Source organism: Panulirus ornatus, chromosome 73, assembly GCF_036320965.1.
Source record: "Panulirus ornatus isolate Po-2019 chromosome 73, ASM3632096v1, whole genome shotgun sequence".
In the NCBI taxonomy this organism is placed as follows: domain Eukaryota; kingdom Metazoa; phylum Arthropoda; class Malacostraca; order Decapoda; family Palinuridae; genus Panulirus; species Panulirus ornatus.
In genome coordinates this window covers 3,894,051-3,912,481 of record NC_092296.1, presented here as the reverse complement: position 1 = coordinate 3,912,481, position 18,431 = coordinate 3,894,051, and the positions used below count along the sequence as shown (strand labels likewise).

At 35.4% G+C, this 18,431-nt stretch overlaps 2 protein-coding genes across 3 annotated transcripts; one reads left to right on the top strand and one right to left on the bottom strand.

Annotated features, from left to right (window-relative positions):
- Nucleotides 1–2,515: 2,515 nt before the first annotated feature.
- On the bottom strand, nt 2,516–10,209 carry LOC139748369 (SPRY domain-containing protein 7). Of its 2 annotated transcripts, none has more exons than XM_071661475.1 (5): nt 10,010–10,209; nt 7,963–8,079; nt 7,516–7,676; nt 5,510–5,612; nt 2,516–4,481 (listed from the first exon to the last, which is right to left on the bottom strand). In XM_071661475.1, exons 1-5 carry the CDS (start codon nt 10,113–10,115, stop codon nt 4,375–4,377), a joined length of 594 nt encoding a protein of 197 aa, XP_071517576.1. In that variant the 5' UTR covers nt 10,116–10,209; the 3' UTR covers nt 2,516–4,374. The 2 variants fall into 2 exon arrangements, with proteins under 2 accessions (XP_071517576.1, XP_071517575.1); XM_071661474.1 differs by having other exon boundaries at nt 10,053–10,198.
- Nucleotides 10,210–11,540: 1,331 nt separating this feature from the next.
- eIF6 (eukaryotic translation initiation factor 6) lies at nt 11,541–17,961 on the top strand. The gene is made up of 6 exons (XM_071661462.1): nt 11,541–11,771; nt 13,070–13,155; nt 13,299–13,474; nt 13,707–13,883; nt 14,850–15,031; nt 16,881–17,961. Exons 1-6 carry the CDS (start codon nt 11,665–11,667, stop codon nt 16,888–16,890), a joined length of 738 nt encoding a protein of 245 aa, XP_071517563.1. The 5' UTR covers nt 11,541–11,664; the 3' UTR covers nt 16,891–17,961.
- Nucleotides 17,962–18,431: the final 470 nt, after the last annotated feature.

Sequence of the window (18,431 nt, the reverse complement as noted above, 5' to 3'; positions counted from 1 at the left end):
AATGCATTTTCTCCTGGAGAAAGAATAAACTATAATTTCTGTTCCTTACAAAAAGCATAAATCACACTTTATCCAAGTACAATATGTAATCTTGGAGTAAGACTTACTACTAGTAACCTAAAAGCACGATGCTCTTTCTGGTCAAAGTCGAGATTGTAATGGAGATATTTATATCTCATAGATAAATGGAGGTCATATGCTTATATCATCATTGAGTCACATGCCACAGTACAGATAAACTATGTCACGTTACGCGACTCATTACAGTCACTGACACTGGGGGGACATAATGGCTACGTTGTGTACGTGTACATTATGTGTACACTTGAGATCATGGCATGATTATAGTTGAGAAATGGATGCATTGTATGGAACTCTTTCCCCGGAACGAACAAACAAAATTCACAATTTTCAACAGGAGTTTGTACAGCAGAAGTTCATTGGTCTATGACCAGAGTCTAACTCAGGCAAAATAGGCTTACTTCCAGAGATTTTTCATTAATTCAAGCCAAATAAGAGAGGAGAGAAAACTGGCAAAATATAACATTTCCAATGTTTCTAGTAAACATTATTGTTATGGTTCTCAATATCACTTTGGACGGCTGTGGGTTCCTGGTGAAATGTATGAGTGTGAACATACACAGAGGCCAAGTCATTCACCACATAAAAAATATCAAACATAACTGAAATAAATGGTGGATATATCTAAAAAAAAAATTCAGCAAGCAAGTCACTAGCGAATTATGCGCTTGCCAACTATGAAAAGTTTGAGTTGTATGTAGAAACACACTGGATCTTCTAGAACTGAGCACTTTTTGAGTTATGTTAAACTTTATCATTAATCACACTCTCATGAACTAAATACAGCTGTTGCAGAGAAATACGATTACGAGTCCAGCAACAATATTTGATTGAAAATTAATTCATGATATTTAATACATTAAAGGAGCTTTGTTTAATGACAAATATAGTTTTTCTTGAGAAATGATTTCTATATCAAACACAACTGCCAGTTATCTATTAAGGTGGTGAAGCAGACATGGTTCTTCCACTGGTCACCAGTAGAAATCACCTAAAAATTTAAATATTCAGTCTACTGCATGTTCTGCACCTTAAGGTTGGGTAGGAGGGGTGATTGCCCGTGTTGTACCTTCCTTACCTTGGATACAACAGTGGAAGAGGGCAATCCATATGTTTACTCAAGATTCCTCTAATTTATTTCCTACTAGGTAATAATCACCTCAAAGTCTAGTTTTTCCTCGTCCCATCCTCATTATCTTGCTATATCTCACACTGAACTTTACCATCCCATCCATCAAACCAAACCTTACACAGGAGAAATAAATGAACAATTCTGGGAGCTTCATATTTTGACCCATAATCAAAGACCCTTATCCTGGGGATGGTCCTGGGTTAAGTCATGGGTTGAAATACAGATCTCCCAGAATTATTCATACATTTTTTTCAGTATGGACCTTCTGGTTGTGCTGAATAAGATTCTGAGTTCTAATAGCTCTATATTGACTACGTAGTCACCACTCTCTTCACCCCAACATTCTCTCTTCTTTTCTGAAAACCTCTACAAATCTTCACCTTCGCCTCCACAAGATAATGATCAGACATACCTCCAGTTGCCCCTCTCAGCACATTAGCATCCAAGAGTCTCTCTTTCACATGCCTATCAATTAACACATAATCCAATAACGCTCTCTGGCCATCTCTCCTACTTACATACATATACTTATGTATATCTCTCCTTTTAAACCAGACATTCCCAATCACCAGTCCTTTTTCAGCACACAAATCTACAAGCTCTTCACCATTTCATTTACAACACTGAACACCCCATGTACACCAATTATTCCCTCAACTGCCACATTACTCACCTTTGCATTCAAATCACCCATCACTATAACCCAGGTCTCGTGCATCAAAGATGCTAACACATTCACTCAGCTGCTCCCAAAACACTTGCCTCTCATGACCAGGTGCATAAGCATCAATAATCACCCATCTCTCTCCATCCACTTTAAGTTTTAAGCATATCAATCTAGAGTTTACTTTCATACACTCTATCAATACTCCCACAACTCCAGCTTTATGAGTAGTGCTACTCCTTCCTTTGCTCGTCCTCTCACCAGCCCCTGACTTTACTCCCAAGACATTCCCAAACCACTCTTCCCCTTTACCCTTGAGCTTCATTTCACTCAAAGCCAAAACATCCAGGTTCCTATCCTCAAACATACAACCTATCTCTCTCTTTTCCTCATCTTGGTTACATCCACACACATTTAGATACCCACGTCTGAGCCTTCGAGGAGGATGATCACTCCCCGCATGACTCCTTCTGTTTCCCCTTTTAGAAAGTTAAAATACAAGAAGGGGAAGGTTTCTAACCCCCTGCTCCCGACCCTTTTAGTTGCCTTCTATGACAAATGGGGAATGCGTGGGAAGTATTCTTTCTACCCTATCCCCAGGGATACATATAAAGGTATGGTAGAAATATATATCACTATACAAGTTACAATGTATTTTCCTTTCCAATGATATTATGTCTACGTAAACTAGTTACAATATTGTTCATAACATCAGATCCTTCACAGAGTATCATCCATTAGTAGTCCTGGCTCAATTACAAGCAGCATAGTGTATTGCAATACAATAACCACTAATTGGAGATATAATCATAATTTCATTTTAGATATCTCTAATGTATATTTGGTTTGCAGGATTTGGCAGGAATGTGAGAATAGAAAAGTTCTGTTAGTAACAGACATATATAAAGTACTTCTGTAAACAGAAGGCAATAACATGATATGCTGTAAACAGAAGGCAATAATGTGATATGCTAGCACTGTGTAAATGACAAAACTATTAAACACCAGTACAGATCCACACTTTGTCTAAATTTTCATGTTTAGAATTCGCTATTATTTTTCTCGGAGATTCCTCTGGACACTCTAAAATAGTTCTCTTAACATATCATAAAATGTTTATACGAGGAACTTTATATGTTAGATGTTATATTTTATGGATCACTTATAACCCAACTATGTCACACCTGAATTTCATACTTTCTTTCATACCACAATAAAGGAAAACTAATATTTTATTAAATGGTACTAAAGATTTTGAATAATCATCATAACACTAAACACTTAACCTAAAATGTATGTGTATGATATATAGTACAATCAGGAATTAATGATGACAAAAAATCAAGCTGCAGGCTATGTCAATGACAATCAGATGATAATTGTTTTGATCATTATGCTGCTAATCTAAATAAATTAATTAACATCTAGTAGAAATATATATTCGATACATAAACTTAAAAGAAACGAAGATGTTTATACAACTAAATCATGATCAACTTAATACAGAATTAGTATATATTATAGTTAAAAATAGTACCTAATTTGTGTACAAAAAAATATAACTTTTGTCAAATCTTCTGAGAAACAAATGTACATCTAGTTAAGCTATTAAAGCTTGCACTGCTTCCAGCTTAAAATACTACATCATCCTCAGCCTAGAAGGTGATCACTGTTCATGTAACTTATTGTCAAAATTGCCACCTATGGTTTTAATAATGTATTAGTCATAAAGCCAATAAAGTGTAAATAATCTATCACAACAGAGTTGTCAAAACTTGCCACAAAAACCACAGATCCCACTTTAATGCTATAGTTCATCACTTCTAACATGTACATAAAATAGTTTACAGTTAACAGCAATCAGTGGTACGTTAAGTTTTACCTGTGGTCAATTCATAACTATTGCTGTTGCACAATCCTTGATAATGCTCTTCATGATGAAGTCATGAGAATCAGTGGCTATGAAAATATGCCTATCACTATTTTCAAAAAGCACCAATCAACTTCCAAAATGGTGTTGGGGACACTAGTACTTCATATTGAAAAACATCTTATCATCCCCCTTGCCTGTGATCTTAAGTAAAGTTTGCAGTTGTCCCACTATTTCATGATTTCTGAGATGAAAGTTTAGTTCAAAAATCAAGATACAAATCTGCTGTAAGTACTCATTACACTTTCTAACTAGGCACAAAATTGACAAACTAGCCATGGCTTGAAGGCTAACAATATTTCATGTTATTTGGGAAATGCCCATTTGATTTAATCAAGCTAAAATCATACTTCTCTTTATAAGCAGGCATAAAATACATGTGACCTATACATTCAGGTTCTTAAAACCAATGACTTTGACATGGAAAAATTATCAAAACATTTAAAAAAGCTACAAACACATCTACTTATCACTGCTCAGTCTAAGAAGGGCACATTATATGATATACATGAACAACAGCCACATAGAGGAAATGCATGAAAAAACTATGAAGATTGATACTTTGCACTAGTCATTCTCCAATAACGATTTCTCTACCATAATAGAGTCATACCCAGGAGGTGGACCATGGCTGAAGTTATCAAATATGACATCCATTATAGCACCATCATCAACTGAAATGCAGAAAAGTCACATTAATGAGACGGACTTGTACTAATCACCAGATCAATGTATTTTGATACTGAGGAAAGCACAAAGAGAATGCTGCACTGAAATGGAAGATTCCTACCACCAAAAGTGGAGTAACGTAATGAAAAAAAAATCAGTTCAGCTGCACCTTGCTAATACCCTATCCGATTCAAATCTCTTTTACCATTCTTTGAATAAAACCATTCCTCATACACACCTATGTTTATTTCAAGCAATCAAATATAACACCCTTTCCCCACCATAAGCACAACTTGCAAATCTCAACATTATTCAACAGTTTCCCATGCACATGAATTCACATTTATATCTATATTCCATGTTTACTGTGTCCAGAGTGCATAGATTAACAGTCTGCACTCTCAAACCATCAAGGGTTGGATTTCTCTATTCACAATTCTGTCCTACCATTCATGCCTCCATAATGTTTCTATAAGCAAAGATAGGTCAATAAAGACATTAAATCTGAAAAAAATATATATCAACATTAAGAGTGTAGAAAAAAGGAAAGTACTTCATGTCTATCTACCATTAAAACACATGATGATTGCATGACTCTAGACTGTCCAACTTCTGACAAGAAGGGAGCCTACTTTTTTTAACGGTAAACAGTTTAACACAACAGACACTAAAAGACAGATATATAAAGACTGGTTTTAGTAAAATATACATGAAAATTAGAGTACAGAAGTAAGCAAAGGAGGCCAGCTTTCATTGATTCTTGACACTATGTCACAAAAGCAGAAATAGTATATGATAACAATATAAAGCACTCACAATGAAATTCAAGTACGAAGTGCACACATCAGTAGTCAAGTTTACAGTGAAAAATAAAAAGGAAAAAATATTTTAACACTACAATACAAAATCATCAACAAACCACAAGTTACCAACAGATTGGACAGCCCAGATAAAGTAACCTTAGCATATGCAAAAACCATAGCTAAGTTCATCCCTCACCCATTGTAGCTACAAAATAATAAATTGAACTAACCATAAAGGGCAGGGTACACAGTACCCTTGAAGCTTGTGACGGGAGTGTTGGTGGGTTTGCCATTGATATAGAAGTTCAGTTCAACATGATCATAACTAATACCCTGCAAAAGAAACATGAAATTTGTTTTCATCAAGGCATTTTTAACAAGATAATCTAAAATAACTATTTTGACTTAATCAGCCTGACAAAAAGTGCAACAAAATTCAGTAACAAGTTTATAGATAATGTATCATAATCAAAATATTTATAGATCAAAGAACAGAGAAAGAGCTTAGAAGATGAACCAGATTGGGTTATTATAAATAACTAAATCAGAAAATAATCTACACAATGCATGTACTTTCTGTTATGTTATCCAATATAATGTACGATGATTCAGCCAAAGGCCCAAACAGAGTTCTTTCAATTATTACATATTCAGCATGGAACAAGTATTTCATGGACTGGACAAGGGAAACGTATATCAGCATTTAGACAAAAAGAGCTGATAAACTGCTTTTCCCTACTTTTAAAAAAGCACTATATTGAAAATTGAACAGGTAAAATTAACAAAGACACTCACACAACATGGTTAAAGCAGGCTGCATACAAAAAATTAAAATTTTTTATGATGTATTTACCTCCATCTTCACCACATTCATAAACAAATTAAATAGCCATGGTGACAGTCCACACCCCTGCTGCAGACCAACCTTCTCTGAGAACCACTCACTTTCCTCTCTTCCTATTCATACACCTATGATGTACTCTTAATAAAAACTGCTCACTACTTCTGGTAGCTTTCCTCATATGCCATACATTCATAAGACCTTCCATAAGCAACCTCTATCAACCGAACCAGATCTATAAATGCTATAGACTTACACCTCAACCCTTTATTATTCTATTAAGGGACCCAATGACTCTTCTCCCCTGTACTGCTCTCTCCCTTCCATATCACTAAACTTACCCAAGACAGCTCCTAAAAACTTAAATTCTCTCATCTCATCTGTTCTAGTCTTTCTCCCCCCCTATATTTATAACACAGTTTAGTACACTTTCTCTCTCCCTATAGTTTTGCAAAATATATACTTTTACTCAAGTCTTCTTTCAATCACCTTTCCCTTACTTTTACTCACATTTACCTTCAACTGTCTGCTTATACAAAATAGAAACCATGCAAACTCTCAGGGACCAAGAGGTTCTCATGAATGTCAGCACTCTTCTTTAAATATGAAGGAAAACGTGCATCTAAATAAGAACCTTGGGGTTGAGTAGTGAGCTCGATACTAAACACTTTGCAGTCTATTAAAAACCACCAAAACATGCAACTGGCTACTGGTCATGACCTTGTAACTGTTGTGAACTTGGCTATTGTCACATGCTAGCAGTGAATTTTTTTTTTTAATTTTCTAGTTTCACTGGTGTATCAGTGTCCACTGCAACCACCTTGACATACAATGGCAAGCAGTCTATCAACTCACTTGAACCAATGAAGAATTATCATTCTACTAGTCCTAAAGGTCAATTGTGGCAGAATTCAGTGCTGAAATAATGTACATTTGCATCTTAGAACACAATCTCTACTTAGTCATCACCATGAAAGAGGATATCAACACTGTGACTCTGCTCAATTCCCCAATTTCAAGAAATCTTTTTTATTATCATCATAATTATCATACTTGATCGCTGTCTCCCACAACAGCAAGGTAGCGCCAGGAAACAGATGAAGAATGGCCCAAGAAAGGCTCAAGGAATCTTATCAAAGCAAATACTTAGTTATTAATATATAATCAAAATACAGTAAATTCTAGATTACTGCCCTTTCAGGGAACTACTGTATATTCTTTTATTTCCAAAAACAGTATCAGAAACATTAACACTATATTCTCACAAATCTCATAAAATTTGTTCTTAACTCTCTAACACCAGAAAAACAAGACGAGTAACAGCAGTGAGTCATGTTTGTCAAGTACCTGTGCACCAAAATTATCAATTTTTTCGTCACTTCATACTTTTCTTACCAAATTATCCCCTTCCTGGGGGACCTCGACAATTTTGTACTTTTCCTCTCCATTGTGTCGCACAGTACCATCTGAACAAAGAACCCATGATTGAGCATCTTCTCCAAGTGGAACTTTGTTCAAATTGGTATTTCTTGTTGCAATCCCTACACCCCACACTCCTGTAAATCAAGATACAGAAATAAATACACTGACAGATACAAAATATATCAAAATTCAACCATCAGCCACATAAAACCACATCCACAGAAAACGCCTGTTCTTGCAATGACACGAATGGGAGACATCTCCATTTTCTTTTGGCCTGTCTATACATATGCTAAATTTTACCTTATCAACATTCTTCTCACAGTTCTTCCACAGTAATTCTAACAGGAAACAAAAATCATAATATAATTCAACTACTTAAGTATCAAAACAGGAATAAGCAAAGGATTTTCAACAAACCTGACTGCTGTAATTTCACTTCAAAATATGCTTTGTTCTGTAGGATTGGAATGTTTCCAAGAGCTCCACCAGTTCCACAAATCCTAATTCCATTTTTAACAATTACCACCTCATGACCTGAAAAGAAAATTAAGTAAATATAATTAAATTACTGATATTTAGTCAAACACAGCATCATATGAGTTATGCAAGCTTTATTATGCTCTATGATTCTGCAGAGTATTGTTATTTTACTTGACAGCATAAATAACATCCATGGGTATATATATATATATATATATATATATATATATATATATATATATATATATATATATATATATATATATATATATGCACATAAAAGACTACAATACCCATTATCAACTACCTTTATTCTACTCCCACTGATATCTGATGTCTGCATATATGAAGTCTTAACTCTCTGAAACTTACCCATAATTCAAATTTAATTAGATAAACTGAATAAAGGATTCCATACAGCAGCATTTCTTAATTGTTCATCTTGCATACTAATTCATGTGGTCAGCCTACTATATCAGTTCACATTTTCTCCCTTGGTTACAGAAAGTCCTCGCTATTTCTCAGGTATAAACAATAAGTATATTAGGTTTAGTTTATGTCATTTTCATCCGTTCAGCCACACAATTTTCCAAATCTTTTAAGGCATATCCTTTCTTGTTGAGATATTTGTGTGTGTGGACGTGTAGGTATATACATGTGAATGTGGGTGGGTTGGGCCATTCTTTCGTCTGTTTCCTTGCGCTACCTCACTAACACAGGAGACAGCGACAAAGTAAAATAAATAAATATGATAATCATTTGCTGAGACTAATGGTTCAGCTAATCATTTCTCTCCATGCCAACTTACCTGAAAATCTTGAGACTTTGTTTCAATAATAAATTTGTATCACTAATCATAACCAAAGATAATCAGATCATAACTCCCGTTTATCCAGATGAACAAATGTTCAGGCACACTATTAATTCCATGTCAGACAAAATCAATGAGGTAAAGGGTATCTTTGCTGATACAGCAAAATCAATGTGGAAAACCATGAAAATTATATCAATGGTATCCTTTTCATTAGTAAAAGGGGGTAATGGTAACTCTATGCACCACCATTTCACTGGTTGAGTATCAGAGAATTTCTAGTGGCAATGTAAGGCTTACTCTGGAGGTTACATTATAACTGGGAAGTGTGGTTCGGGTATTTTTTCTTATTCTACGAAAATAAATGATAGTTAGGTAGACATTAAAGATCTGGGAAAATGTGAGATTATTCCATGTACAGTTAGGTGGATGATTTCATGAATCAACCAAATCTAACTTTCAAGGGCCATTATTTACCAAAATTTTCAACATTAAAGTCAAAATATACCAACAGCTTCTCGTCTTCTTCCATCCACCGTATAAATAATTTACGCTGGAAGGTCTTGTTTGGGTTCGCAAGAGACACCAAGTACACAAATTCCAAATGTAACCATTATACTATAACGATGACATAGTTGTAAATAACTTGATCTTAGCTGCTACAGATGGTCAAGTGAGATTCTAAAACACTCAGTTGATTTCTTGAAAATTTCTGACCTATCTATATCAATAAATCCCACATTCTTCTTTAACCTCCACAGACCTTCTCACTATTAACTTATCTACAATAGTCGAATAAAAAAAATACATCCATGCTCTCCCAGTTTTAATCTTATCTCCTCAACACACCTCCATAATTCCCTAAATAATTCTCTTTAGATTCTACCAATTTGTCGAACCCCTGACGGGAGGGCTCCGTCTTCAGGCCCCCCCAAACCGGCTAACAAGACGTACAATCATAGCCTTAAAAAGATATACAATGTTGTAACACTAGATGCTCCAATCTACCAGTTCAATTGATGCAGTGGGTGCACAGCCCACTGTCCTAGCCAGGCAAGTCAAGATGCCAGCACTACTGAATGACACTAGTGTACTTCCTGGTCCACTGACACTAAAACACTCGCTACCTCACACCTCACAGCCATTACTCATAATCCATAATAGAATACTTGCCCATATAACCCGTATCCAATATTACAGTGGGTGTTGTCCTTACTGGGACACTCGTGTGGGGAGTAGTGCCGCATAAATGCCGAAAACAACACAAATAAACTGCCATATTGTTACGCCACAGGAATGAGACCCCCAATCAAAACACTCGCGCAGTGTTGCCATCTGACCCCATCTACGACCCACCCACTATTACCAACTGCGATGGGCCCTGGCCACCCTCACCACATGGCGGACATGATCGCATCACGTTTTCTAGTTCATTTTGCTATATATATCAGAATCTTCTAATGATAAGCATGGATAAACCAAAGTATAATTGACTGGGTCAATCGCATCGTAACGTAATTGTATATTTTCCTTCATTATTTTTTTTTGTATCATGTTGAATATTCTGGAATATTATATGAAAGCATCAAATATATATATATATATATATATATATATATATATATATATATATATATATATATATATATATATATATATATAAGACGAACTTCATTTTATGCCGAAATTGGGCACAAACAAACGCACAAAGTGTTTGCCCATATAACTAGTCTACAGATTTGCCAACCATAGAAAACAGATTAATGAAGACAGACTTGATCATCCATAACCCTCTAATAATCAAATAATTTTGACAAAACCTTCTAGTGATCAAATAATTGTGACAACATTTTAGTGATCAAATCATTTTGACAATGTCTAACAGTATGCAGTCATTAAGAAAAAACAAGAAACAGTACTTAGAGGTCATATAACGTAAGCAAGACGCCTTATAAATGAAATACACATTTCTTTTGAAGTCTAAGACCAGGCTGAGGATGAAGAGAACGAGGCATGTGATGGGAATGTGAGTTTAAACAGTATGCAGAGATTTAGAATAATTGTATCAGGGTAGAAAAAGATCTATACATAGCACTCTACGTGTACGAAACTTCCCTACTGTACAAATATGTAATTAAATACACACACACACACACACACACACACACACACACACACACACACACACTCGTGGTGTATACATAAAGTTGCGAAATCGTGTTGTCACGATACACGATAAAATGGTGGTTTATCATTATTTTAAGACATCTGGTTTGAAAGTAGACAGCCATATCTGTTATCATTGTTTGTCATCATGACAAATAAAATTCATTTGTTTACATACATAAAATAATTTCGAAATGTACCTAAAAACCAAGGTGTATGAAATTCAACCACGTCAGAAGCATGGCGAGTGTCTTTTCGTAATCAAGAAAGTCTTATTTTGAAAACAATTTGATATTTCAGGTTGCACAACGTTGCAAAAATGAACCAGACATTTAAAGTTTGCGCTACCATCTGTCATGTTCAATACATCTTTCAAAGAACAACATTTTCTATGAATTACAATTTTTCTTGACACTAAGCATTAGGAATATCAAGAATAATACATAAATTGTTGTTTTATAATAAAAAAACAAAAAATTATAGATCTCAGATTTAACTGAATTATGACAATGAATTGCAAATTGAGAAAAGGTGGGATACCCATTACTACTTTTGTTTACTGTTGGGAAGACAGGGGTCACATGTGGAAAAAAGAAGCTTCTTGCAGTTTATAGAACAAAACAGGAAGACAGAAGTCTGCTGGCAGTATAATTTTATTCAAGATGGCTATTCGTTGTCAGTTTGAAGGATCAAATGAGGTGGGAGTGTTTGCCAAGCTAACAAATTCATACTGCTTAGCTGGTATCGGGGCCTCGGCTAATTTCTACAGGTAACTTGCTGGTTGTATATATAAGGAATGGATTGCTTAAGAATGTGATTCCATTATTTTCAGGCTGTCTGTCCCTCTGAATCAGCGACATTATGTTTCTACGTTGGCTTATGTTTCTGCCTTAATGGCTTAACATCCATCCGGGCGTGGCTTACCGGTAAGGATGTGAAAGATTTTTATAGTTTTTGTCTTCATTGTCAACATTGAAACAAGCTTTATTTCTGTATCGCGGTAATATAGAAATACTATCGAGGAACAATCAGTCGCATCTATATTACTTAAGGTTCTTAATACTCACTTGGCCTGCACACTTTATAAATAGACGTACACATGATTACTACACATTATTACTTGTGGTCCCGAACTGAAATTACTTCACATTTTTATGTCTGTATTGTACTGGAAGGAAGTTTTTTCTCATAGGGCCCCATCTATTGAAGCACTTCATTATCATACAACCATTTGAATTTATTTATACTGTTTGCATTAACCTGGCCTCAATCTATAATCCTCTACGAGTTCTTTGTTCTTTAGGTACACTGACCAAATCTGAGAAGCATATTGTAGTTTTGGCCTTGTGTAGAAGAATAGTTTGGTACGTATTTCTTTATATTATACATGAAAACTATTCTGGTGTTTTCCAGGAGACACAAACAAGTAGCATTTTATTCGACTGATAATTCTGACAGACCTTTAGTGGCATGTAATGCCTCCTTGTCAAATTTGGTGTCTTATCGTTGTCATAATGTATTCTAATCATTGAAATATATCTAATATATGGATTTATATTATTTTGATTATAATCACCCATGGATCAGTTCTATGAAATTATACTGGTGTTATCCAGGACCTTTCTAAAGGTTCCTATAGCCCAAGACTGCAATAACTACAGTCACAGGGAAATGTAGACTTCTTTAGAGTGAGTTCTTTGTCAAGACTGCATTTTCCCTGAGACACACCCACGCCAAAAGTTGTCATTGGCTTAAGTAAACATTCATGAGTTTGAAATATGGTGTTATCATCCTTTGCATTAACATTGTAACTATGCACAAGCTTTGATACTCTGGTAATTTATGTAAAAAGTGCATTTATTGGTATGTATAACCTTTATGCAAAAGTTTCTGGTTTAATATCAGACTCTTTTATTGTGGGATGTATACTGTATACTTTGGATGAAATACTGTAGTTCTGTTTATGATAGAAATATGATGACCATATTGTTGCCTTGTTTTTACTGCTTTAGTAACTTTTAGTTTGCAACTTCTAAATTGATTTGTAAAACTAATCTACATTTCCAGCATCTTTGAAGAACAGCTGAGTGATTCAATACCTATCGTATTTGCCTCTATTGCTGGTTGTCGCATAGTTGGGACAATGGTTTCAGGTACTTCACTTATTTTGTCACATTTTTAATTTGCACGATAAGATTGTATATATATTCATTATGTCTTAAACGCATGAGCAAGATGTTAAATTTCTAACTACTCGGACTTTTTGGTTAAGTCAAGGTTACTTTTTTTTTTACAGGTAATCGACATGGGGTTTTGGTGCCAAGCACAACAACTGATTCTGAGCTGCAGCATTTACGAGACCATCTTCCAGATAAAGTAAAAGTCCAAAGAATAGAGGAAAGATTATCTGCTCTGGGGAATGTAGTTGTTTGTAATGATTATGTTGCTCTTGTTCATCCAGATATTGACAGGGTATGTTTTCTTAGTGTCTTGAGTTTTGTAGGGCAAATATATTGAAATGAGTAATGGGTACATACTTTTTATTAGTGATTAGACTGTCATTAATTATATTGTCATTGGCCACTGAAAGGCATCCTGATACTTTTTATTAGTTATTAGAGTGTCATTAATTATATTGCCTTTGGCCACTGAAAGGCATCCTGTTTATTGAGTCAGAATTCGCATTTTTGTCCACTTTGCATAGGAAACTGAGGAAACTATCCATGATGTCTTGCAAGTGGAAGTGTTTCGTCATACTATAGCTAACAACGTACTGGTTGGGTCTTACGCTGTGCTTTCCAATCAAGGAGGCATTGTACACCCTGCCACTCCCACCCAGGAGCAAGATGAACTGTCAATGTTGTTACAGGTTCCACTTGTTGTAAGTATATTTGTTACAGGTTCCACTAGTTGTATATTCATAGTATTTCTTTTGTTATAGTGTCAGAAGCAAGGGAGTAGGGAATTGAGGGGAAGTTGAAAGAATGAAGTAGAGGAGACCTAATTATTGAAGATGGAAGAAGCATGCACTAGATAAAACTGGAGTGATGTGGTAAATAGATGACATACCGTTCATGAGCTGCACCAGAGCACTTGAAATGGCAACTGTGTAGTCTCTGAGGCTTGGCTGTGAGTGATAAATTCCAGATTTGGTACATTATACATGGCAACGAGCCTCTGGATGCTTAGAAATAAGGTTATCATCCTTGTATTCGTTACAATAACCTTGAAGAGGCAGGAAAAGCAGCATGTACAGTATGAACAACATAATACATTACATTCATCTGTTATATTTTACACTTGCCTTTTTTTTTTCAAACTATTCGCCATTTCCCGCGTTAGCGAGGTAGCGTTACGAACGGACGACTGGGCCTTTGAGGGAATATCCTCACCTGGCCCCCTTCTCTGTTCCATCTTTTTGGAAAATCAAAAATAAAAGAAAAAAAAACGAGAGGGGAAGATTTCCAGCCCCCCGCTCCCTCCCCTTTTAGTCGCCTTCTACGGCACGCAGGGAATGCATGGGAAGTATTCTTTCTCCCCTTTACTGCACTTTAGAAACAGGAAATCATAAATTGAAAAAAAAGTGTGTTGAATAACAAATCACATCTGCTACCTATAACTGCCTCTTTTTATAACAATTATTTTTCTTTGTTTTTAGCTGAATTTGCTTCAGATTGTGTACCTTATCCACTGCAGATTAATATTAAGCTTCAATATAATTATAAAGTAATTTCTTATCATCAAGAGCTGAAGATGCTAGTACCCTTTTCATGATACACAGAAAGATATTGTTAAAGATGTTTTGACTCTTTTATTAATAAATTTATGATTTTTCATATCTATACAGGCTGGCACAGTAAACCGAGGCAGTAATGCTTTAGCAGCAGGTCTTTTGGTAAATGATTGGTCAGCTTTTTGTGGCATGGACACAACAGCCACAGAACTTAAAGTGATTGAGAGTATTTTCAAAATAAGTGATACTCCACAGACAGCTATAACTACATCAATGAGGAAAGCACTGATTGATAGGTAAGTTATGCTTATAGAAAGGTGCTTTATGCCCCTAGAATTATCTTTCATACATAGAGTGAAACATTTCCATTTTAAGTGCCTTAATACAGTGAGGTTTTCTTTCAAGATTAAGTTGTCATTTTATACTAAAAATGCCAGATTATTCCCCTCTGTCCCTCAAAGCATTTATTTTCTTTTCATAGTTACCTTTATAAACTCACTACCTTTAATAATTGAGTACAGAAAAAATATTAGAAGTGAGTAAAGGGTCACAGCATTGCTTTGAATATTGGCTGTTTGGTTTGGGCTTCTGAGTTATATTCGAGTAGTGACTTGTTTAGGGGTGCCAACTTAGACTACCATTGATGCAGTCAGATAATGTGACCAAGAATGGTAAGAGGAGGACTAGATCCACTGCTATATTATAATAAGGGGTAAGAGTCAAAAGTTTGAAATAAGTGTGGGAATTTTGAAAGTTGTACAATGACAACATGGTTGTTATGTATTTTTGGTTGGGCTTTTATGTTACATGAGACTGAGGAAGGAAGGTTTTGGTGTAATACTTAACCATGGGAAAACATAAAGTTGCCAAAGTTCCTGTATGCAGATGATGCGTTGTTGTTACCTAGTTGTGTGGAGAAGAGGAGGATGAAAATGAAAGCTAATAAAAGTGAGAACTGGTTTATGAAAGGGATGGAAATCACAGAGTAATTAATTCGTTTTCATGGTGAATAACTGAAAGTTGTGGATGACTTATGGTATGTGGTAATCTTTAGTAAGGATGGTACTGACAAAGCTGATGTTAAGAGGAGCATTATGTTAGGGAAAAAAAATTGGAGGAGTACTGAAAGTTAGAAAGTGGTAAATATTTTAAGATTATAGTGCCTTTCAAGGATTGACCATTACAATATGACCTTCTTTTGAACAGCTATGCTGTAGAATCCTCTTTCTTCCTTCATAATTCCATCATCCCATAGCCTTCCACATTTAGGAATCAGGTCTACAAAAACAAGCAGAACCCAGACTTATTAATATATTCTTTTTGTTACTTTTCTTTTTATACTTCAACCCAAGATGGCCTGTAATTGGGGCTTGTTTTTCCCTGTGCTATACTATGTCGATTACTCAAAACGTGAGTGGAAAAGTACTTGTGCCATCTTTGATTTTATGGATATGAAACCTGAATTTCTATAAGTCATGATCTTTTCTTTTCTTTCAAACTATTCGCCATTTCCCGCATTAGCGAGGTAGCGTTAAGAACAGAGGACTGGGCCTTGAGGGAATACCCTCACCTGGCCCAATTCTCTGTTCCTTCTTTTGGAAAATTAAAAAAAAAAAAAAAAGTCATGATACATAAAAAATATGAGCAGTAGAGATGGGTAATTTGGGTAGTATAACTAATTTGTTGAGCAGATTGAAGAAAAGAAAATTTGAGAGGAAGAGGAACAGAATATAACAAAATCATTTGAAGGGACCATGGATGAAAGTGTTATTAGGATGGTATAGCCAAGTTGAATGTATAGTAGATGATAGGTACAAGCAAAAATACAATGAGGAAAAGTAGACTGGAGAAGAGATACATAGATCCAGTGAGTGGATTGGTGTGAGTTAGGGTTATTTTAAAGGAATGATTGGGGATTAGATGCCATGGAAGCTTTTAGCCTATAGAGGTGATGTGAATGGAGATACTGGTTTCACTTGTATCAGTGTGCAAAAGTCTGAAGTATTTTTGTAAGTCCATGTTTTTTTATAATAATTTTGACATGAGAATGTGTATGAGTTGTTTCAAAGGTCTGGAATTAGAAATGGAAATAAATGATGATTAGTAGGTGGACTGCTGCCCTAATAATTTTCATTCTATTTTCAGCATGTCTTAAACTGTCAAGAGTTAACATCTTACATACGAAACAGCTGGAAATATAAGTGGAGAAAATAATGGTGATTATTGTCGTAACATTTTCCTTGGTAAATATTGTTCCAGAGTGTGGTCTTAATTTTGCAAGTTTGTGGTGTTAACTATACACTTTGTGATGTTGATGTGTCATGTCATATATATAAAATTAATTCATTTTATGCAGTATGCCTCATTGTAAATGTGAGGTGGTTTGATTGAGTAATGAAAGGATAAGAGAGAGGTGTGGAAATAAAAAGTGTGGTTGAGAGAGCAGAAGAGGGTGTTGAAATGGTTTGAACATATGGAGAGAATGAGTGAGGAAAGATTGACAAAGAGGATATGTGTCAGAAGTGGAAGACCAAATTAGTGGTGGAAGGATGGAATGAAAAAGATTTTGAGTGATTGGGGCCTGAACATACAGGAGGGTGAGAGGCATGCATGGAATAGAGTGAATTGGGTAAACATGGTATACTGGGGTCTACATGCTGTTAATGGACTGAACCAGGGCATGTGAAATGTCTGGGGTAAACCATGGAAAGGTCTGTGGGGCCTGGATGTAGATAGGGAGCTGTGGTTTCAGCGCATTTACACATGACAGCTAGAGATTGAGTGTGAACAAATGTGGCCTTTTTTTGTCTTTTCCTGGTGCTACCTCGCTGAAACAGGGTAGTGATGCTGTTTCCTGTTGGATGTGGTAGTGCCAGAAATGGATGAAGGGAAGCAAGTATGAATATGTATATGTTGATATGTATATGTTCATGTATGGGTGTTAAGTATATATATATATGTGTATTAGAGTGGATGGGCCACTCTTCATCCATTTCCTGTCGCTTCCTCGCAGATGCGGGAAACAGCGATTAAGTAGAAGTAAGTATAAATGGAAAATATGTTTACTAACATCAAAAATGTTTTCTCAAGTCTCAACATTGTTATTTAGTTTTGCTTAGAGGAAAATTTTGTGTACTCTTATCAAACAGTTATCTTTGACTCAGTTCTCCTACAAATGATAATTATATATCCTTTTATGCATTACTATAATAAATATATGTCATTGCATGGGAGTATGTAGTTAATTTGCCTTCTTGACATGCCATGTTTACATACAGTTGTGAGCATTGTGCTGGTGCCATCCAAAGTTTCTATCAGACATTTTGAAATATACTACAATTTTCTTTACATCAGGTATCATCTCACTTGTGTTGTTATTTTGAGGTAACTAAAGTAAAATTCATATTAGCAATGTATGTATGTTCTGTATATGTATGATATGTATATAATACAGTGAATTTTATGTATGTCAGTAGGTGTGTTGGTCTTTAAATATTTTCTTTGCACCAACTGCTTAAGGAAGTTAAGGAGTGAAAGAGTACAGTCAGATGATGCGAGACCTCAAATTTGTTCATCTATCTATCAATCTAACTATATCTCTGATGCCCATTCCCTTTGGGAACTCCATCAAGGGGGTGGCCATGGCAAAAGTCTCCATAATTGGTGAACTCCATGTCCTCTTCATCACATTTCTGC

What these genes read in the sequence shown, in the direction of transcription:
- LOC139748369 (XM_071661475.1), bottom strand. Translation starts at nt 10,115, where the DNA reads ATGGCAGTTTATTTGTGTTGTTTTCGGCATTTATGCGGCACTACTCCC. An exon ending in ATTGGATACGGGTTATATGG is followed by an intron (nt 8,080 to 10,009) that starts GCAAGTATTCTA and finishes TTTTCTTTTCAG; the next exon opens with GTCATGAGGTGGTAATTGTT. An exon ending in CCCAGGAAGGGGATAATTTG is followed by an intron (nt 5,613 to 7,515) that starts GTAAGAAAAGTA and finishes TTTCTTTTGCAG; the next exon opens with GGTATTAGTTATGATCATGT.
- eIF6 (XM_071661462.1), top strand. Translation starts at nt 11,665, where the DNA reads ATGGCTATTCGTTGTCAGTTTGAAGGATCAAATGAGGTGGGAGTGTTT. An exon ending in AGTTGGGACAATGGTTTCAG is followed by an intron (nt 13,156 to 13,298) that starts GTACTTCACTTA and finishes TTTTTTTTACAG; the next exon opens with GTAATCGACATGGGGTTTTG. An exon ending in TTCATCCAGATATTGACAGG is followed by an intron (nt 13,475 to 13,706) that starts GTATGTTTTCTT and finishes CACTTTGCATAG; the next exon opens with GAAACTGAGGAAACTATCCA.